The 22,913-nt window shown below is 38.0% G+C and overlaps 1 protein-coding gene across 13 annotated transcripts in view; it reads left to right on the plus strand.

The window, feature by feature from the left end:
- LCORL (ligand dependent nuclear receptor corepressor like) overlaps positions 1-22,913 on the plus strand; it is a 228,293-nt gene that overhangs the window by 152,537 nt on the left and 52,843 nt on the right. For 11 of the 13 annotated variants that reach the window (XM_062213070.1, XM_062213069.1, XM_062213071.1 and 8 more), the window contains one exon: positions 16,262-16,513. In XM_062213070.1, the coding sequence (XP_062069054.1) occupies positions 16,262-16,513 (252 nt within the window). Of the gene's footprint in view, positions 1-16,261; positions 16,514-22,913 lie in introns of those variants that run through there. The other 2 variants (XM_062213079.1, XM_062213080.1) reach the window with 1 other exon arrangement.

Consider the following 22,913-nt stretch of genomic DNA (forward strand, 5'->3'; position numbering starts at 1 on the left):
GGGAAAGCAGTAGAAGATGGCCCAAGTCCTTGAGCCCCTGCACCCATGTGGGAGACCCCAAAGAAGCTCCTGGCTTCGGATCTGCGCAGCTCCAGCCGTTGTGGCGATCTGGGGAATGAACCATTGGATAAAGACCTTTCTCTCTGTCCCTATGTCTCTCTGTAACTCTGTCTTTCAAATAAATAAAATAAATATTAAAAAAGAAAACCCAAAGAGACCAACAACCAAGATGGAAATTGAATAAGTAATACAGACCCTCCCAACAAAGAAAAGCCCAGGACCAGATGGCTTCACTCACATTCACCTATGAATAGAGTTTGCTGGCTCATATAAATAATTCTGTTTTACAGTTTTGAGAAATTATCTGTTTTCTGAAGTGGCTGTACCCTTTTACATTCCCACCAGGATTGTATGAGGCTTCTGATTTCTCCACATCCTCACCAATACCTCTTTACTTTTTTTATCATAATGATCCTACCAGGTGTGAAATTTTATCTCACTTGTTTAGATTTGCATTTCACTAGTGATTGATTATGTTAATCATCTTATCATGTATTTCATAGCCATCCAGAATGTCTTTTTAGAGAAATGTCTACTCAAATCATTTGCATGTGTACCTCTATGCCAGAAACAGCTAGTCTTCCTTATACATTATAGTAAGTTTTGAAATCAGGAAGTGCTAATCCTCCAACAGCAAAAGCAATTGATTTTTTTCATTGATTTCTCTGATACGTCCATAGGAATTTTAGGACCAGCTTGCTTATCTCTGCAGAATGCCACTTGAGATTATGCTATGGCTTTGTTGAATATGCTGGTCAATTTGAGGAGTATTGCCATCTTAGCCATATTATATCTTTAAATTATGAACAAAGGATGTGTTTCACTTTTAAATCTTTATGTTGTAACTTATTACACAGATTTTTTTAACTTTTAAAAATCTGTTCCTCTCTCAGTATTTTATACTGTTATAAATGTGATTTTGTGCCAGTCTATAAAAATAAAATTCCTGTATATTGATTTTATATCTGTAACTTTTTGAATTTAATTTTTAGTGTAATATTTTTGTGTGCAGATTCCTTTGAAATGTATAGAAACAAGATTATGTTGTCTACACAGAGAGATAGTTTCACTATTCCTTTCCTGTCTGAATATATTTGAGGGAGGGGAGAAGAATGGGGTCTAATTGCTCTGGTTAGAACACTGTAATTACAATCCTGAATAGAAATGTCAATAACATGTATCCTCATCTTATTCCTTATCTTAGAGGAAAAGTTTTTCTTCTCTACCAGTGTGATATTACCTGTGAAGTTTTTGTAAATACCCTTCCTCAAGTTGAGAAAGTCTCCTTCTACTCCTAACTTTTTTTTTTTCTAATTATCAAAGGGTATTGTATTTGGGCAAACACTTTATATATTATGCAGTTTATGTATTTTTAGTCATATTCTGTCGATATCATAGGTGTTTATAACTAAAGATTTGTCTTTAAAATTTGCTTTTGCTGCATCTTATACCCTATGCTATGTTGTGTGTTCATTTTCTTTTAGTTTATATTAAATTCCTAGGGTGCGAACCCTTTTTTCTACCAGGGATCATTTGGATATTTATAAGATTCATGGACCATACAAAATTATCAAATTAAAAATTAGCCCACTATTTAGATTTATTGAATTCCAAGTTCTGCCTGCAGTTGTCTTAGCAGGACCACACCAAACTATTTACATTCGTCACCATTTATATTTTCATATTCCTTTGACTCTCTATCTTTGACTCATTAAATATTTAGGAGTATATTTCTTTATTTTCATATTTGTGAATTTTAAAAACTTCCTTCTATTATTGATTTGTGGATTCATTCTGTTGTTATTGGAGAATATACTTTGTGTTTTTTAGTTTTTCATTTACCTTTATATTAGCAGATAAAATACATGTTTCTATTTCAAGGTGGCATTTAGAAGTAATTCTAATACACCATCAGCAAAAATATAATTCTACAGTTACAAAAGAGCCACATTGGAGTCCATAATTAATTTATTTTCATGTTTAACATTTTTAATCTTTAAATAAGTTGAATCTTGTTTTGTAGCCTAATTTATCTGGTCTGTCTGGGAGAATTTCTCTGTGCACTTGAGAAAAATACTTATTCTGTTGTTATTAAGCAGAATGTTCTATAAATATATATCCTTTAGATTTAGTTGGTTTATGTGATGTTCAAGTTTTGTATTTCCTTGTTCATCATCTCTCTAGTTTTTAGCTCCATTATTGAAAGAATAGTGTTCAAGTCTCCAGCTATTGTTGAATATTCTTTTTTTCACTCCAGTTCTGTTTTTTATTCATGTATGTTTAGCCCTATTGTTAGATACTATTATATCTTCTGAATAGATTGAACTTTGCTAGCATTCAGTTTTTAGTAAGAATTTTTGTCTTAGGATATATTTTCTCTGATATAAGTATAACTAACCCAGCTTTATTTTGTTTTCTGTTGGCACATTATGCCTTTTTTCAATCCTTTTTCTTTTGACCTGTTTGAAAGAAAAAAAGTCTTGATATTATATAATGAAATCATTGATTTTTTAAAGTCCATTCTGCCATTCTCTGCTTTTTAATGGAAATGGTTAATATATTTACATTTAGTGTAGTCACTGATAAGTTAGAGTTTTATATCTGTTCTTCTGTTTGTTTCCAATATGTGTTATTTTCATTTTGGGTTTTTTGTGCTTCTATTAATTACTTTTTTTTTTCCGACAGGAAGAGTTAGAGAAAGAGAGAAAGGTCTTCCTTTTCCATTGGTTCACTTTGGAACCAATGGCTGCTAGGGCCAGCGTGCTGCGCCAATCCAAAGCCAGGAGCCAGGTACTTCCTCCCAGTCTTCCATGCGGATGCAGGGACCCAAGCACTTGGGCCATCCTCCGCTGCTCTCCAGGGCCACAGCAGACAGCTGGACAGGAAGAGGAGCTACCGGGACAGAATCCAGCACCCCAACTGGGACTAGAACCCCGGGGTGCAGGTGCCCCAGGCGGAGGATTAGCCAAGTGAGCCACAGCACTGGCCTCTTTTGTGTTAAATAGATATTTTCTAGTGTGGCATTTAAGAATTTATTTACTTATTAGAGAAGTAGGAAGATAGGCAAATAGAAGGACATATTTTCCATCTGTTGGCTCACCCTCCAAATACGTACATTGGCTTGGCAAAAGCCAGGAGACAGGAACTGTCTAGACATCCTATGTAAGTAGCAGACTCAACCATTTGAGCCATCACCTGTTGTTTTCCCCAGGTATGGATTAAGAAGAAGCTAGAATTTGGATTCCAGCACCAAAGGCGAGGCTTAGCCTGTTGTGCCACAGCACCGTCCCTTATTGCTGCTTTCATAATTTACTCTTTTTTAGTTTCTGGCAATTTGATTAGGATGCTTTAAATGTACGATCTTCAGGTTTACCATGTTTGTTATTTCCTGAGTCTCTTGGATTTGTAGGTAAATTTTTTTTCATCCAATTTGGGACATTGTCTCCTTTTTTTAATATTTTGTTTCTGTCTCTCTTCTGGAAGTATTGTTACCTTTGATCGGTGTCCCATAGGTCTCAGAGGTTTTGTTCATTTTCCTTCCATGCCCATCCCCCACCACCAACAGAATAATAGTACTTGCCCTGTCTTCAGGTTCACTAATTCTTCTGCCAGATCAAATCTGTTGTCTTCATCTAGTGAATTTTTCATTTTAATGAATGAAGTTTTCAACTGCAGAATTTCTATATGTTGTGTTCTATAATTTCTGTTTATTTATATTTTATGTTTGGTGAGATATTCTCCCCCATACTTTCCTTTAGTCCTTTAAACTTGGTTTATTTTGGTTTTTGAATGTATTCTAAATAACTGAGGTAAGATTTTCAACTGAGCTCAGTCTGATTTTTCCTCAGAGGCATTTTCTATTGATTTTTCCCCCATGTATGTGACATACTTTTTTATTTATATGTCTTGAAGTGTTTTGTTTAAAACTGGATACTTTCGGCCAGCACCACAGCTCACTTGGCTAATCCTCCGCCTGGAGCACCGGCACCACGGGTTCTAGTCCCGGTTGGGGTGCCAGATTCTGTCCCGGTAGCTCCTCTTCCAGTCCAGCTGTCTGCTGTGGCCCAGGAGAGCAGTGGAGAATGGCCCAGGTCCTTGGGCCCTGCACCCGCATGGGAGACCAGGAGGAAGCACCTGGCTCCTGGCTTTGGATTGGCGCAGTGCACTGGCCGTAGCGGCCATTTGGTGGTGAACCAACGGAAAAGGAAGACCTTTCTCTCTGTTTCTCTCTTTCACTGTCTAACTCTGCCTTTCAAAAAAAAAAAAACCTGGATACTTTAAAAAATACAATATGCAACTGTGGAAATCAGATAATCCCTCATCCCAGAGTGTGTTATTGTTACTATGTTGTTTTTAGTGAGTTTTCTGAACTTTCTGTGAAGTCCTTAATGTTTGTATTGTGTACCCAGGGACATTTCTGGTTGGTTAACTTAGTACTGAACTAACAATTGGATAGAGGTTTCTTAAGTGTCTAGAGCCATTAGATTCTCAGTCTTTGCCATGTGGGCTCTATATTTGTTGGGGAAGGAGGATAGGACAATGGCAATTTAAAATTTCACATAGCTTGCTTGTCCTTACTGAGATGCAAGTATTTTTCTTGAATAGACTGCCTAAATGCCTGTAAGTCTTGGGTTGATTTACAGGGGTTTTTGGCTTAATGGGATAACACTACCACCCCTAACCTCACTTCCAAATCTGAATAAACAAAACAAATTTACTCACTGGAGATCTACAACATTAACAGTATCAAATTTGAAGAAAACCAACCAGCTTTCTGAAGCATGTTTTTGGTGCCATTTCTCTAATTTGGTTTTTGCTCAATCATCACTTTTTTTGGGGGGGTGGGAGTTAGAATCTGTATGTTTATTGTCTTGAGTCTTTTCTTTTTAAAAAATAATATAAAAAGAATAGTTTTTTAAAAAGATTTATTTATTTGAGAGGTAGAGTTACAGACATAGAGAGGGAGAACAGAGAGAAAGGTCTTTCATCCATTGGTTCACTCCTCTAATGGCTGCAACAGCTGGAGCTGGGCCCATCCAAAGCCAGGAGCTAGGACCTTCTTCCAGGTCTTGCACAAAGGTGCAGGGGCCAAGCACTTGGGCCACCTTCCACTACTTTCCCAGGCCATAAGCAGAATGCTGAATGGAAAGAGCAGCTGGGTCAGGAACTGATGCCTTAGGCAGAGATTTAGCCTACTACACCACAGCACATATAAAGAGAACAGATTTCATGTGTTCCATAGGTACAGTTCCAAGAAAACAACCACACTTCCCTCCCCCCAAACTCTCTTCTTGCTTTCCCTCTCTTCCTTTCTTCAGTTTTTTTTTTTTGCAGATATAATTTTAATCTTTATATGCTCTCTTTGAGAATTTTCAAAAACATTGAAGACCTAAAATCTTAACAGTCCTTAATGTAGTATATCTGTTTCTGTTTGTATTTAATCAGCAAGAAGAAAGCAGTGAGCATCATCTACATTTTGCTTTGAATCTTCAGAGAGAGATCACTCTCTACATTTTGCAGAGCTTTAATTTTCCCAGTTAGTGCAGGCAGCAGTGTTTTAAAACTTTCTGCCAGTTCTTTCCTCCGGTTTCCAATAACATTTACCTCTTTTTCCTGCTAGTCTTCACTCTTCAGCCTCGAAGACTGAACAGCTTCTTCATATTACTTTAGGCTTTAATTAATACCATCCTCAAAACCTACTACCTTAAGTTTAGATCCTTGATCCATCATGAGTTGATTTTTACATAGATTGTAAGTTAGGGGTCATATTTCAAACTTCTGTATGTGGAAATCCGATTTTCCAGAATGATTTTGGCTTATTTGTCAAAGTTGAGTTGTTTGTAAATGTGTAGATTAATTTTGAAGGTTTCTATTCTGTTTCATTGGGCTACATGTCTATTTTTGTGTCAGAACCAGGCTGATTTGATTATTAACAGCTCTGTCCTGAAATCTGGTTTTATAATGATTCTGGCTTTGTTTTTAATGTTTAAGATTGCTTTGGCTATACAGTGTCTTCATGTTTCCTAATATATTTTAGAATTGTTTTTTCTAGATTTGTGAAGAATGTTCTTTGTATTTTGATTAGGATCACATTGAATCCATAAATTGCTTTGGGTAGTATGGACTTTTAATGACATTATTTCTTAAAAATCCATGAATATGGAATATTTTTTCCACTTATTTGGTGTCCTGTATTTCTTTCATTAATGATTTGTAACTTTCATTGTAGAGATATTTCATATTCTTTATTAAGTTTATATCAAGTTATTTGAATTTTTTATAGCTATTGTGAATGGGACTGATTTTATAAGTTCTTTCTCAGCCAGAGGTTTCTTTTTTCCTTTTTTTTATAATTAATGACATTGTATTTTATTCTCAAACTCTTGAAATGCTCATTATTATTATTAACCTAGAAACCTTTTATTTAAGGTATATAAACTTCATGCATTTCATATATACAAATTTAAGAACATAGTGATTCTTCCCATTCTACTCTCCCACCTTTCTTCCTCCTCCCTCTCCTATTCTCATTTTTTACAAAGATCTATTTTCACTTAACTTTATAATCATAAGATTAACCCACACTAAGTAGAGTTCAACAAATAAGCAAAGACATCTTGGATAAGACCCCAGAAGCACAAGCAATAAAAGCAAAAATAGACAAATGGGATTACATCAAGCTAAAAGGTTTCTGCATTGCAGAGGAAACAATCAAAGCGAAGAGGCAACTGACAGGTGGGAAAATATATTTGCAAACTGTGCATCCAATAAATGATTAATATCCAGAATATATAAGCAACTCAAAAAACTCAACAACAATAAAACAAACAATCCAGATTTTAAAAAATGAGGAAAGGATATTAACAGGCATTTTTTCAAAGGATGAAATATAAATGGCTAACAGACACATAAAAAATATTTAGGATCACTAGCCATCAAGGAAATGCAAATAAAAACCACAATGTAGTTTCACCTCACCCCAGTTAGGGTGCCTATCATCCAAAAATAAAAAAGCACTAAATGATGCTGGTGAGGATGTGGGGAAGAAGATACACTAATCCACTGTTGTTGGGAATGCAAACTAATACAACCATTATAACAGATAGTATGGAAATGCCTCTGAAAACTATAGGTCAAACATATGACCCAGCTATCCCACTCCTGGGAATATATCAAAAGAAATGAAATCAACATATGAAAGAGTTACCTGCGCTCTCATGTTTATGGCTTCACAATTCACAATAGATAATGTAGAATCAACCTTGATAGATGCCCATCACTGATGATTGAATAAAGAAAATGTGGTATATACATGGTGGACTATTGCTCAGCCATAAAAAAAGAATGAAACCTGGAATTTGCAGCAAAATGTATGCAACTGTCCATTCTCCCAAAAGCAATTTATATTCAATGCATTATCAATCAAAATACCAAAGACATTCTTCTCACATCTGGAAAAAATGATGCTGAAATTCATATGGAGACACAGGAGACCTCGAATACCTAAAGCAATCTTGTACAACAAAAACAAAGCCGGAGACATCACAATACCAGATTTCAAACATACTACAGGGCAGTTGTTATCAAAACAGCATGGTACTGGTACAGAAACAGATGGATAGACCAATGGAACAGAATAGAAACACCAGAAATCAATCCAAACATCTACAGCCAACTTATATTTGATTAAGGATCCAAAACCAATCCCTGGAGTAATGACAGTCTATTCAATAAATGGTGCTGGGAAAATTGGACTTCATGCAGAGGCATGAAGCAAGACCCCTACCTTTCACCTTACACAAAAATTCACTCAACATGGATTAAAAACTTAAATCTACGACCTGACACCATCAAATTATTAGAGAGCATTGGAGAAACCCTGCAAGATATAGGTACAGGCAAAGGCTTCTTGGAAAAGACCCCAGAAGCACAGGCAGTCAAAGCCAAAATTAACATTTGGGATTGCATCAAATTGAGAAGTTTCTGTACTTCAAAAGAAACAGTCAGGAAAGTGAAGAGGCAACTGACAGAATGGGAAAAAACATTTGCAAACTATGCAACAGATAAAGAGCTGATAACCAGAATCTACAAAGAGATCAAGAAACTCCACAACATCAAAACAAACAACCCACTTAAGAGATGGGCCAAGGACCTCAATAGACATTTTTCAAAAGAGGAAATCCAAATGGCCAACAGACACATGAAAAATTTTCAAGATCACTAGCAATCAGAGAAATGCAAATCAAAACCACAATAGGTTTCATCTCACCCCAGTGAGAATGGCTCACATTCAGAAATCTACCAACAACAGATGCTGGAGAGGATGTGGGGAAAAAGGGACACTAACCCACTGTTGGCAGGAATGCAAACTGGTTGAGCCACAACTAATGGAGCACCAAAGGGAAACCTGTTGAAGACAATTGGACACTATGAGAAACAGTGACTTGATCAGCTCTTGTCCTGACTGTTGATGTACAATGTAATACTTTATCCATTATAGTGTTTTTTTGTTGTTGTTGTTGTTCTAGTACTATTGGTTGAACTCTGTAATTAACACACAATTATTCTTAGGTGTTGAAATTTTAACCGAAAAGTGATCCATGTTAAATTTAAGAGTGGGAATAAGAGAGGAAGGAGATGTACAATTTGGGACATGCTCAATCGGACTTGCCCCAAATGGTGGAGGTAGCAATGTGCCAATCCCATCAAGATTGCATGTACCAATGCCATCTCACTAGTCCAAGTGATCAATTTCAGGTCACAATTGATCACACTGATAGGTCTAAGAGTCAAAGGGATCACACAAACAAGACTAGTGTCTGCTAATACTAACTGATAGAATCAAAAAGGGAGAGAACGATCCAACATGGGAAGCAGGAGACACAGCAGACTCATAGAATGGCAGATGTCCTAAATAGCACTCTGGCCTCAGAATCAGCCCGTAAGGCATTCGGATCTGGCTGAAGAGCCCAAGAGAGTATTTTAGGCATGAAAAGCCAAGACACTCCGGAAAAAAAAAAAAAGAAGAAGACCTAAATGAAAGATCTCAGCGAGTGAGATCCCAGTGGAAAGAGTGGGGCCATCAAAGAAGGAGGTACCTTTCTCTGAAAGGAGGAGAGAACTTCCACTTTGACCATGACCCTGTCAGAATAAGATCGAAGTTGGCAAACTCAAAAGGCATCTATAGCCTTGGCAACTCATGACTAGAGCCTAGGGAGATTGATGACACCATAAATAAGAGTGTCAAATTGTTAAGTCAACAATATGTGTCACTGTGTACTTACTTCGCATGTGGGATCTGTCCTTAATGTGTTGTCCAATGTGAAGTAATGCTATAACTAGTACTGAAACAGTATTTTTACACTTTGTGTTTCTGTGTGGATGCAAACTGATGAAATCTTTATTTGGTATATACTGAATTGATATTTGGTATATACAGATAATTGAAAATGAAAAAAAAACTTGGTTTTAAATTGGAAATTGCATAGAAAATCAATTTTTTAAATATCATGTAGGATCTCTGTCCTTAATGTGCTGTACACTGTTATTTAATGCTATAACTAGTACTCCAACAGTATTTTTCACTTTGTGTTGCTATGTGAGGGCAAACTGTTGAAATCTTTACCTAATATATACTAAACTGATCTTCTGTATATAAAGAGAATTGAAAATGAATCTTGATGTGAATGGAAGGGGAGAGGGAGCGGGAAAGGGGAGGGTTGTGGGTGGGAGGGAAGTTATGGGAGCGGGGAAGAAGCCATTGTAACCCATAAGCTGTACTTTGGAAATTTATATTCATTAAATAAAAGTTTTAAAATAAAAAAAAGGAAGTTGCATTGTAAAAAAAAAAAAAAGTATGCAATTGGAGATCATTATATTAAGTGAAAAAACTCAGACCTAAATAGACATATATCAAGTTTTCTCTTACAGAGAGTATAAAAATTGTGTAGATGTCATCTCATTTGGCATATAGTTATAAATATTGCTTTAGTGAATCCCACCATATAGATGACAATATACTCTTCCACATTACCAAGAAAAAAAAAAAAGGAAATAGAGAAAGTGAAATAGTGAGGACTCTTGGTGTATTAGCAATTTAAAAAAAAAATATTTATTTGAAAGGCAGAGTTACAGAGTTGGAGAGATGAAGCGAGATCTTCTGTTTGCTGACTCATTCCCCAAACGGCTGGGCCAGGCCAAAAGCAGGAATTTCATCCTAGTTTTCCACAAAAGGTGCAGGGTCCTAAGGACTTGGGCCATCTTCCACTGCTTTTCCCAGGCATGTTAGCAGAAAGCCAGATTGGAACTGGATCAGCCAAAACTTGAAACTGCGCCCATCTGGTATGCTGGCACCGTAAGTGGCAGTTTTATTCGCTGTGCCACAGTGCCAGCCCCACTAGTAATGTTTTGTTCTTAATTTGGATGTTGGTTATGAATGTGATCAGAGGACCAAAAACTCATTTATCTGTACACCTATATGCATTTTCATGGTATATATACTATATTTCAATAAAGTAGTTTTTTAGAAACAACAGCCAAAAAAACCCACTACCTGATTTACAATCCACATGAGCAGTTTGAGGTTTTTTTTTTTTTAATTTTTTTTTAATTTTTTATTTTTTTGACAGGCAGAGTGAACAGTGAGAGAGAGAGAAAGGTCTTCCTTTTGCCATTGGTTCACCCTCCAATGGCCACCGCGCTGATCCGATGGCAGGAGCCAGGTGCTTCTCCTAGTCTCCCATGGGGTGCAGGGCCCAAGCACTTGGGCCATCCTCCACTGCACTCCCTGGCCACAGCAGAGAGCTGGCCTGGAAGAGGGGCAACCGGGACAGAATCCAGCGCCCCGACCGGGACTAGAACCCGGTGTGCCAGCACTGCAAGGTGGAGGATTAGCCTAGTGAGCCGCGGCACCGGCCGAGCAGTTTGAGATTTTATGACAGCAGTATCCCATTAACATGTACCAACATCTGTATTTATTACTGTCTCATAAACTACCTTCAAAATTTAGCAGTAAAACAACAAACATTTATTATCTCATTCATGTTCTCCAGGTCAGGAATTGGAGGGTGGCTCAGCTGGATGATTTGGTTTCTCATGAGATGGCAGTAAAGGGTTCAGCTGAGGCTCTAGTCATTTGAGATTTGGTTGACCTGGAAGATGATGTTCTAAGTTCACTCACAGGAAGCAGTCTGAAGCAGTCTCTCTGTGTATGAGCTTCCCTCTGTGGCTCTTCATTGTTAAGATTTCCTGCAGAGTGAGTGAAGAGAGAGAAGTGAAGGGACAAACGAGTGAAGAGAATGGGAGAAGACTGAGAAAAGGGAAAGGGCAGGGCGATAGGAGGGGAGAGGAGAATGAGATGAGATAATATGAAAGCACCAATGTTCAACAGTGTGCAAGCTAAAATAATTCTGGCCAGCGCCACGGCTCAATAGGCTAATCCTCCGCCTGCGGCTCTGGCACTCCGAGTTCTAGTCCTGGTTGGGGTGCCGGATTCTGTCCCGGTCGCTCCTCTTCAAGGCCAGCTCTCTGCTGTGGCCCAGGAGTGCAGTGGAGGATGACCCAAGTCCTAGGGCCCTGCACCCGCATGGGAGACCAGGAGAAGCACCTGACTCCTGGCTTCGGATCAGTGTGGCGCACTGGCCGCAACGGCCATTGGGGTGTGAACCAGCGGAAAAGGAAGACCTTTTTCTCTGTCTCTCTCTCACTGTCCACTCTGCCTGTCAAAAAAAATTAAAGAAATAAAATATACTTAACTATTGGAGCTGGCGTTCTGGCATAGCTGGTAAAGCCTCTACCTACAGTGAGAGCATCCCATATGGGTGCCGGTTCTAGTCCCAGCTGCTCCACTTCCTGTCCAGCTCTCTGCTATGGCCTGAGAAAGCAGTAGAAGATGGTCCAAGTCCATGGGCCTCTGCACCCACGTGGGAGACCCAAAAGAAGCTCCTGTCTCCTGGCTTCAGATTGGTTAAGCTCTGGCTGTTGCAGCCAACTGGGGAGCGAACCTGCTGGTTTGCTGGAAGACTCTCTGTACCTTTTTCTCTCTCTAACTCTAACTTTCAAATAAATAAATCTTTAAGAAAATCTAATTCTCTTATAGCCTTATTTCTAAAGTGACAGAATTCCACAGTATTTTCACACAGAACACCCATGATACAACATGGAGTGGGCTGCATATAAAATATCAGGATATGCCAGAATCATTGAGGATCATATAGAAGCTGTCTGCCACAGAGCTTGTTTAACTTTTTAAAATGGAGAGATAAGGCAAAATATGTCTGTTTTCTTGGGGGCAGTAAATCCTGTTTGCATGTAAACATTCTTTCTTCTAATAAAATACAGTGTCCCTTCAGTTCTTGTTCCAAGAACCCTGCAGATGCCAAAAGCAGCATGTGCTTTTCTGACATAAATGGTGTAGTAGTGCATATAATCTATGCATACCCTCATATATACTTTAAATCATCTCTAGATTACTTATACCCAATATAAATGTTATACTGTATATATTAAGGAATAATGACAAAAAGTTCTATACATGTTCAGTACAGATATAATTTTTCAAGTATTTTGTATCTGTATTTGTGTTGGTAGAATCCATGGATGTATACCTTGGATATCGAGGATGACTATATTTTCTACTTGCCCAACCCATGTAAAAATTTGAATTTCTAATCCTTGACCTAGAGTTTAAGTTTTTATTTGCTTTTTTTGTAGTTATGACATTTTATACACGGATTTAGAAGGCTCACTGATCAGCAGCATTATCCTTGTCTTTCTCTTGCTTTTTAAATTTTTATTTATTTATTTTGGTTACGTCCTTCAGACTCACTTGGACTGTGCAGTATGACAGTAAAGGGAAGGAAAAGAGAGTACATGAAGAAAGAACAAAGTAATGCTATCTAATGTGCTTTTAACTTAGTTCTAAACTGAATCCTAAAATATAGCCCTAATCATATGACATAAACCTAATCATGCAGTCATTCCTGTTTTGGCAAATGTAATCATTTTGAATGCATAAAATGATGATGATCTTAGTCAATAAATTATAAGGTAATTAACCAAAGTACATAAAAGTAAATGGACATCTCCTTTGGAGAAAGGTAAAGAGGAGCATTCTTAGAAGCCTTCAAAAATTCCTGAAGGTAATAAGAAGTGATGTGTGTGTGTGTGTGTGTAATTCTTATTTTGGCAATGCTATCTTATCTGTTTGAAAAATATCACCTTGGTTTATAAATTATGTTCTTTGTATTTTCTAAGCTGTCATACTACTTAATAACATACTTATTTGCTATTTTGTAATTTAAATAAAATCTAACTGCTCAATCTGCATCTTTTTGTTTCTCATTACTTCCCCACTATAAAGTATGATAACAGCTAACATTTACTGAATTGTTAGTATGCCAGATAGAGTTAAATATTTTGTCTACAATCAATCCCTACATCTTGTAAGCAAGTCCTATTATGATGTCCCAAGTTCTGTTACTATTTCTCTTTTACCATATGGAGAAACTCAAATATGAAGAAGATATGTAACTGCTTCAGTTAATAAAGATGGCTAAAATGCCATCATGTAGCTGAGTCTTTACCTCCAGTGTCCCCACACAAAAAATTGGCCTTTTCCCTGCCAGGTTCTAAATAAAGAACAGAGTCCGGCACTGTGGTCTGACGTGTTAGCATCCCGTATGGGCGCCAGTTCTAGTCCCGGCTGCTCCTCTTCCGATCAGCCTCTCTGCTGTGGCCTGGGATAGCAGTGGAGGATGGTCCAAGTCCTTGGGCCCCTGCACCCACATGGGAGACCTGGAAGAAGCTCCTGGCTTCACATGGGCGCAGCTCCGTCTGTTGCAGCCATCTGGAGAGTGAACCAGCAGATGGAAGACCTCTCTCTCTGTCTCTACCTCTCTCTATAACTCTGTCTTTCAAATAAATAAAATCTTTAAGAAAAAAAAATAACAGAAGTGATGGCTAAGAGATTATCTTACAAACCTAGATTCTTTTCTTCAGGATATTTTTAAGAATACAAAAATTTTTTGTTTTGAAATAAATAGTGGAATGTTCATTAATAATATCTCTAGTGGGTCTGCGATAACATCCTGTGACCAAATATATTGGCATTTCTGCGGGACCATAAATTACTTAAGTCGGCTTAGGTCATATTTTATCATCAAACATGATGGTGGTTGTGGTGGGGGCTGAGTTTGTTGCCTCTCCTTCTCTTTAAGTAACGTTTTTCAACATTCTTTTCAAGCATTTTCATTTTATATTCATGAACTTGATAGATGCTGATTGGAGAACTTCCCTTTAGATCTCTTAGACAAGTTTCTAAATAATACTGAAACATAAAACTAGAGAGATCCGTCCCATCAATCTCAGTTAACCCTAGATCAGAGTAGGCCCAGTCACATAACACTAGTCTGTCTGGGTTAAATTTAGGCATTTAAGAAGCAGTAACTAGTACATCAAAAGTGGGCCCATGTCTGTTGAAGAAATGAGGAGCCTAACCAAGTGTACCTTCTCATCCTTCCCAATCTGCCAATTATTGTGTCTCTGAAAGGGATTGGAACAAAGCCAGAAATATGTGTAAGAATGTGGCTACCACTACCTCCAATAACAAAACTCTGTATCTTTATTATACAGTGTGCTTAAGAATAATCTATCTTTTCCACACCTTGGTACCTTTTGTATCAAGTTTCTCACAGAATTATTTATCATTATAGTGGTAGGTAGTCAGCATGTTTTGGGATTGAGGATTGTTTAAGATGCTCAGTAATGAAATTATTGTTTTATAGGATAATCTTAGGAGATGCAAGCTAAAATATTAAAAAGTAAAGTGTCATAATTCTACGATTTACTTTCAGTGGTTCTAAAAAGTAAAAGAGAGCAACTTGACAAAATAATAATTCTTAAATCTTGATGAAGATTTTTTGTCATTTTTCTATTCCTTCATTTTTTTATCACATTTTTTTCTATATAAAAAGTTGAAGAAGGCCGGCGCCACGGCTCAATAGGCTAATCCTCCGCCTAGTGGCACTGGCACACTGGGTTCTAGTCCTGATCGGGGAGCCGGATTCTATCCCGGTTGCTCCTCTTCCAGGCCAGCTCTCTGCTGTGGCCAGGGAGTGCAGTGGAGGATGGTCCAAGTGCTTGGGTCCTGCACCCCATGGGAGACCAGGATGATAAGCACGTGGTTCCTGCCATCGGATCAGCACGGTGTGCCAGCCGCAGTGCGCCGGCTGCGGCAGCCATTGGAGGGTGAACCAACGGCAAAAAGGAAGACCTTTCTCTCTGTCTCTCTCTCTCACTGTCCACTCTGCCTGTCAAAAAAAAAAAAAAAAAAGTTGAAGAGAAAAATTCTTGATAACATTGAGACATGAAATGCACACTTGACAGAATTTAAGAATTGAATGGATATATAATAGTTAAGATATTTTCATAAATACTTAATATGTGTACTTAGTATCTATAAAGTTAAAAATTGCTTGGTTACTTAAATATATAACTTATGTTCATACACTGTGTTAACATCTAGTAGAATATATTTGAATGAATATTAAATAACTAAGTAAGTTGTTCTGCCCCTATGTCTAATTATTTATATCTTAGTTTTGGCAGAGTGTTTATTTCTGAGAAATGATTAAAAGTGCCACAATTTTGTGTGAAAAACTAATTGAACCTGCAAGAAGTTTCTATTAGGCCGGTGCCGCGGCTCACTAGGCTAATCCTCTGCCTTGCGGCGCCGGCACACCGAGTTCTAGTCCCGGTCGGGGCACCGATCCTGTCCCGGTTGCCCCTCTTCCAGGCCAGCTCTCTGCTGTGGCCAGGGAGTGCAGTGGAGGATGGCCCAAGTGCTTGGGCCCTGCACCCCATGGGAGACCAGGATAAGCACCTGGCTCCTGCCTTCAGATCAGCGCGGTGCGCCGGCTGCAGCGCGCTACTGCGGCAGCCATTGGAGGGTGAACCAATGGCAAAGGAAGACCTTTCTCTCTGTCTCTCTCTCTCACTGTCCACTCTGCCTGTCAAAAATAAAAAAAAATAAAAATAAAAAAATAAAAAAAGAAGTTTCTATTGCTGAGTCCCAGAAACCTTTTGTTATTTGGACTAATGCTAAAGACTTCTGAAATCATTAATTTGTAATAAAAATAAATTTAAATATCAATAATTTGCATTTCCTTGTTTTAAACGATTACTATATTTATTTCTTCCCTAGATCTCCCTCAGAACTGTGATCCTAACATTCCCCTAGTTGCTCAGGAATTAATGAAAAAGATGATACGTCAGTTTGCAATTGAGTACATTTCAAAAAGTGGTAAAATTCAAGAGAATAGAAATGGTTCAATTGGACCAAGTCTAATATGTAAAAGTATCCACATGAATCAAGCTGAAAACTCCCTTCAGGAAGAACAGGAAGGCCCCTTAGACCTCACTGTGAATCGAATGCAAGAACAAAATACTCAGCAAGGTAAGTTTTTTTTTTTTATGTGTAATATATAATTTTATGTTTTCATATCCTTAAATATATATGTACATTTTTATGTTCTTGGGGAAATTTATTTGAAAAGTAATGTTACCTTTAGTTTGTTTATGTAATATAGGCCAAAGGGAATATAGATTTAGCACTTTTACATTGCATGTTTATAAAAAAGGAAACTTGAGCTGCTTTTATCTTTTTTCATAATAAGGTGTATGATGAGAAATCCTAACAAGCAAACCAAAAACAAATGATTCAAGTGAAGAGAAATTTAGAAGAAGGGCTTATTTTTACCATAATAGCTGAGAACATTTTAATAAGTACTTGCTACCATATATTTTGTGTTTAGGTGAAAAATAGAAATAGCTGAAGTATCTTCCAGTTGTTTATGATGTAACTAGGAAAAGAAAGTTAGTACTTATGATTGATATAATACAATCATGTAATTAACTATATAAAGACAAATTTATTAAGCCTGAATGATGAAGGCCATGATAGACTTAACCTAATAGAGTTGAATTGAAGAAGAACCATCACTTTACATAGGAAAGGCAAGAACCTTTCAAGTTTAGGAAAGATGCCAAATATGTGTTTGTCTTAAGAGGGCAGAATAAGTGGTGTTTGTTATGAGTTAGGAATAGTATTGTCAGGCCCGAGCTGCGGCTCAATAGGCTAATCCTCCGCCTGCGGCGCCGGCACACTGGGTTCTAGTCCTGGTCGGGGCACCAGATTCTGTCCCGGTTGCCCCTCTTCCAATCCAGCTCTCTGCTATGGCCCGGGAGTGCAGTGGAGGATGGCCCAAGTGCTTGGGCCCTGCACCCACATGGGAGACCAGGAGGAAGCACCTGGCTCCTGGCTTTAGATCAGCGCGGTGCGGCGGCCACAGTGCGCCAGCTGCGGTGGCCATTGGAGGGTGAACCAACGGCAAAAGGAAGACCTTTCTCTCTTTCTCACTGTCCACTCTGCCTGTCTAAAAAAAAAAGAAAGGGAATAGTATTGTCAGTCCTCAAAGCCATAAAAAAGCCAACTTTAAATTTGATCCCAAAAGGTAATGTAATTAGTTTAGAACTTTATTTTCCTTACACACTGATTAATCTATTTTTTAATCTTTTAAGTGTGTAAGATAGATTAAAATTGAGAGGGACTGAAATAAAGAGGAAAATTCCTGTTTTTGTTACCTAATTTTGTGTTGCATGAGTTTATGTGGAAATATTAAGATGGTAATTAAGTTATACGACAAAAAATGTGAAAGATACTATAATATAAGACTTAAGGGAAAAACTTATTATTACATAGCTTTCTGGAAATGGGAAAGAATGTTTTTAGAAATATTTTTATTTTTTCATGCTTTGTGTACTCCCTTTTATGTCTACTTTGGGGCAGTTTAAAGTTTGAAAGAGACTAACATAGGCTTTGGTATATGACAGATTTATAGTTCAGATACTGCTTCTTAAGTTATATGAACAAGTCACTTTACCTTTCAGAACCTTAATTTCCTCAGTTGCAGTTTGAACATAGTAATAATGAACGTGTTGGAACAACATGAGAATTAAATATAAAGTACTGGCTGGTGTCGTACTGCAAGTTAAACTGTGCTTGGGCCGCGTGCATCCTGTATTGGAGTACTGGTTCAAGTCCTGGCTCCTCCACTTCCAGTCCAGCTTCTGCTAATGCATTCTAGGAGGCAAAGCAGTGATGACTCAAGTGCTTGGGTCTCTGCTAACCACTTGGAAGACCTTGCTGGAGTTCCAGTTTATTGGCTTTGATCTGGTCCATCCCTGGCTGTTGTAGGCATTTGGGAAGTGAACTAGCAGATGGAAAATCAGTCTCTCTCTCCCTGTCACTGTGCCTTTCAAGTGAAATAAATACGTAAACATTCAAAAATACATGTAAAGCAGCAAACTCATAAAATATACTGAAACACTAATCTGTCCATACTTTCTACCTTTTGTTCCTTACACCACAAAAGAGAAGACTTATAAGTAATATGATAGTGAACTGTGAATATTTGTATAGTTATTACATTGAAGTAGAGCTGAGCTGTCTCTAAATAAGCCAATGAGTAAATTATGATCTCTAGCTAGAAGTTAGAGAAAAACAGGTTTCAGATCTATACAAGAAAGAAAATGTCTAAGGATAGAGCATTTCTTAAAGTGGAAGGTGGGAAATGATTCCATGGTTCCCTCATCATTGGAGATGTTTAGAATAGCCAGAATGACTTTTTGTTTTTGTTTTTGTTTTTTGTTTTTTTTTTTCATTTATTAAACTTTTATTTAATGAATACAGATTTCCAAAATACAGCTTATGGGTTACAATGGCTTCTTCCCCTCTCCCATAACTTCCCTCCCACCCACAACCCTCCCCTTTCCCGCTCCCTCTCCCCTTCCAATCACATCAAGATTCATTTTCAATTCTCTTTATATACAGAAGATCAGTTTAGTATATATTAGGTAAAGATTTCAACAGTTTGCCCCCAATATAGCAACACAAAATGAAAAAAATACTGTTGGAGTACTAGTTATAGCATTAAATAAGAGTGTACAGCACATTAAAGACAGAGATCCTACATAATACTTTTTTAAAAAATTAATTAATTTTCTATTGAAAGAGTTACAGAGAGGGAGAGGCTGGGAGAGATCTTCCAACTACTCCCGAAATGGCCTTAATTGCTGGGGCTGGGCTGGCCAAAGCCAGGAGCCAGGAACTCCTTCTCTCATGTGAGTGGCAGGTACCCAAGCATTTCAGCCATCTTCCACTGATTTCCCAGGGCACATTAGCAGGGAGCTGTATCAGAAGTGCAGCAGCCAGGACTCAAACCAGCACCCAAATAGGATGCTGGCATTGCTAATGGCAGCTTAACCCACTAGCCACAATGCCAGCGCTGAAATAGATGACATTTTAAAAGTAAATAATGTGGTTCCTAGATTCTGTGAATTTAGGTGGTAAGGTAGATATAGAAAAGATGTAAAGTATTTAAATGATTATGGTATACTGGATAACATGCACACATATGTGAGCACCCTCAGATTGGGAAGAATAATGATATTGAATATAAATCTGTTAATAGTATTCTTGACAATTTTGATTTTTAGATGACATTTTGTCATGTTATTTCAGTATTCTTACTTCAGGTAGAAATCAATTAAGGTGGGTTATAGTGTAAAGAGGAAGAGGAAGAATGGTGATAAAGCTAAAGAAATAGGTAGAGACCAGATTCTGAGAAAATTAAAATATTACATATTTTGACTTCTCTTGGAGCCTTAGAAAGTTGCCTGTTTTCAGCATTGTGTGACGATATCAGGTTTTTCTCTTATAAAACCATCTTGTTGTAATATAAATTGGCAGTTTCTCAAATTTGCCTACTTAGATACCAAACAATAAAAAAAAAGAATTGGAGCATCCAACCTTTGCATTTTTGTGTCTGAGCATGCAGCTATGTTTTTATCTGTACCTACGAATGCATTGTATATATTTACTAATCTTTCTACAAATTAACATTTTTGAAGTTGAAGTAAACATGTCAAATAATTTTTACATGTCCTAATCATGATGTCTACTTGGCAGTGTCATATAATATATTCTTTGGTGGCATTTCATTAATAATGATAGAAAGTATAAGTCCATATTCTTTCCTTAAGATATTTAGCTTGATTTTGCTCCTTTTTAAAAAAAAAATTTATTTATTTTACTTGAAAGTCACAGTTACACAGAGAGAGGAGAGGCAGAGAGAAAGAGAGAGTGGTCTTCCATCCACTGGTTCACTCCCCAGATGGCCACAACGACCGGAGCTGTGCCAATCCAAAGCCAGGAGCAAGGAGCCTCCTCTGGATCTCCCACTTGGGTGCAGGGGCCCAAGGACTTGGGCCATCTTCCACTGCTTTCCCAGGCCATTGCAGAGAGCTGGATCAGAAGTGGAGCAGCCGATGAACTGGCGCCGTGGCTCAACAGGCTAATCCTCCGCCTAGCGGCACCGGTACACCAGGTTCTAGTCCCAGTCGGGGCGCCGGATTCTGTCCCAGTTGCCCCTCTTCCAGGCCAGCTCTCTGCTGTGGCCCGGGAGTGCAGTGGAGGATGGCCCAAGTGCTTGGGCCCTGCACCTGCATGGGAGACCAGGAGAAGCACCTGGCTCCTGGCTTTGGATCAGCGGGGTGCGCCGGCCGCAGTGCGCCAGCTGCGGCGGCCATTGGAGGGTGAACCAACGGCAAAAGGAAGACCTTTCTCTCTGTCTCTCTCTCTCACTGTCCACTCTGCCTGTCAAAAATAAAAATAAAAAATTGTTTCTTATGACTGCATGAAATGACAAGTTTCCCTCTGTGGGAAAAAAATAAATAAAATAAAAATAAAAAATAAAAGAAAAAGAAGTGGAGCAACCGGGACTCAAACCAGCAACCATGTGGGGTGCCAGAACCACAGGCAGCAGCTTTACCTGCTACACCTCAGCGCCGGCCCCGATTTTGCTCTTCTTATATGAATAGTAGCAGGGTCAGTTCTGGCTTTCTGGTTGTGGTTATTTGTTCTTGTATTTTTCATATTATTCTCTAAAATTTCTTAGTATTTAAGCAGTTCATTTCGAGAGGTACTTTATTACAGTTTGATAACAATCTGTAAATCGAAAATATGTCTTGTTTCATATTTTGGTGCTATAACAGAATACCTGACAATAGGTAATTTATAAAGAACAGAGACTTATTTGTTACAGTTTTAAAGGCCAGGAAGTAGAAGATTGAGAGATTTGTGTCTGGTAAGAGCCATCTTACTGCATCATCCCATGGTGAAAGGCAGAAGAGCAAGAGAACATGCATAAGAGAGAAGAGAAGGGTTGAGAGAGAGAGAAGAGAAGGGTTGAACTCATCCTTTTATCAGGAACTTACTCCTGAGATAACTAATCAACTCTCAAACTAATGGCATTAATCTATTTATGAGGACTCTATTTTCATGATCTGGTAAAGTCCTACCCCTCAACGTGTTGCATTAAGGATTAAGTTTCCAACACATATACATTGTAGAAACATTCAAACCTTTAAAAAACCATACAAAATATAGATAATTGTGGAGAGTCTAACTCAAAAATTTGTGAAATTCTGAATTCCAAATAGTTACCCAGGTAACCTTCTATAACTTTAAGGCAACAGATAATTCTTATATAGACTATCTCAATGAATAGGGAGAAATGCTGCTATAATCTACATAATAAAAACAAAGAAAGGAAAATTACAACTTCAAACCTGCATGTGAAAATCCTAAATGAGTTTCAACAGTTGAATACAGTGCAGGTTTTTTTTTTTTTTTTAAAGATTTATTTATTTATTTGAAAGAGTTACACAGAGAGAGAACAAAGAGAAAGAGAGGTCCTCCATCCGCTGGTCCACCCTACAACTGGCTGCAATGGACGGAGCTGCAGTGATCTGAAGCCAGGAGCCAGGAGATTCCTTGGGGACTCCCACGTGGGCACAGGAGCCCAAGGACTTGGGCCATCCTCCGCTGCCTTCTGAGGCCATAGTAGAGAGCTGGATCAGAAGTAGAGCAGCCAGGTCTCGAACCGGCATCCACATGGGATGCTGACACTTCAAGCCAGGGCCTTAACTTGCTGCGCCACAGTACCGGCCCCTGAAGTACAGTTTAAAAACATAATAATCACTAGATAAACACGAATGATTAAGGATTTTAAAAATTTTTAATGATTTTTTTATAGTAAAGAAAAACTGTTGTCCTAACAGATATGGAAATAATCATTCTACAAAAGTGGACACATTTATTATAAAAGATACTAAATAAGGGATAGATGGGCACTTCTAACAAAAATATTATAACCTAATGATTTAGGTCAAAGAGCAGAACAAAAATGCAGTGATACCAATTTTAAACTGCCATGAGAGGTACTTACTCAACCACCCAGTTAGAAAACCCAGTTTGAAAATAACATTTTTTAGTAGCAACAATAGCAAGAAAACCATTAAAACTCTTAGCAATGAAATTAATAAACCAATTAAGACCTTGTGGAACACATTATAAAATCTTAATGAAGTACATAAAAGACAACTCCAACAATGACTGATTACACTTTAAGTGAATGGAAAGACAAAGATGGCATTTTATCCTCCATGTGCTTACAATTCATTGTCATTCCAGTCAAAATTCTGACAGGATTTATTAAATATGACTTACTGACCTTAAATTTTATAAGCAAGACTTTACAAAGCCAAGAATCACCAAGTCAAGATGTGGGAGGGACTTACTGTGACACAAATTCAGACTTAGTAAGTGCAGTAATTAAAACAGGAGCTATTTGCCAGCATGCAAGTCAGTAGATCAGGTTAGTGAGCCCAGAAATTCTCCAAATAGTGGAATCTTGGTACAAGACAGATGTTATTATAAATGATAGGGAAGGGTG

The sequence above is a fragment of the Lepus europaeus genome, chromosome 16 (genome assembly GCF_033115175.1).
Source record: "Lepus europaeus isolate LE1 chromosome 16, mLepTim1.pri, whole genome shotgun sequence".
Lineage (NCBI taxonomy): Eukaryota > Metazoa > Chordata > Mammalia > Lagomorpha > Leporidae > Lepus > Lepus europaeus.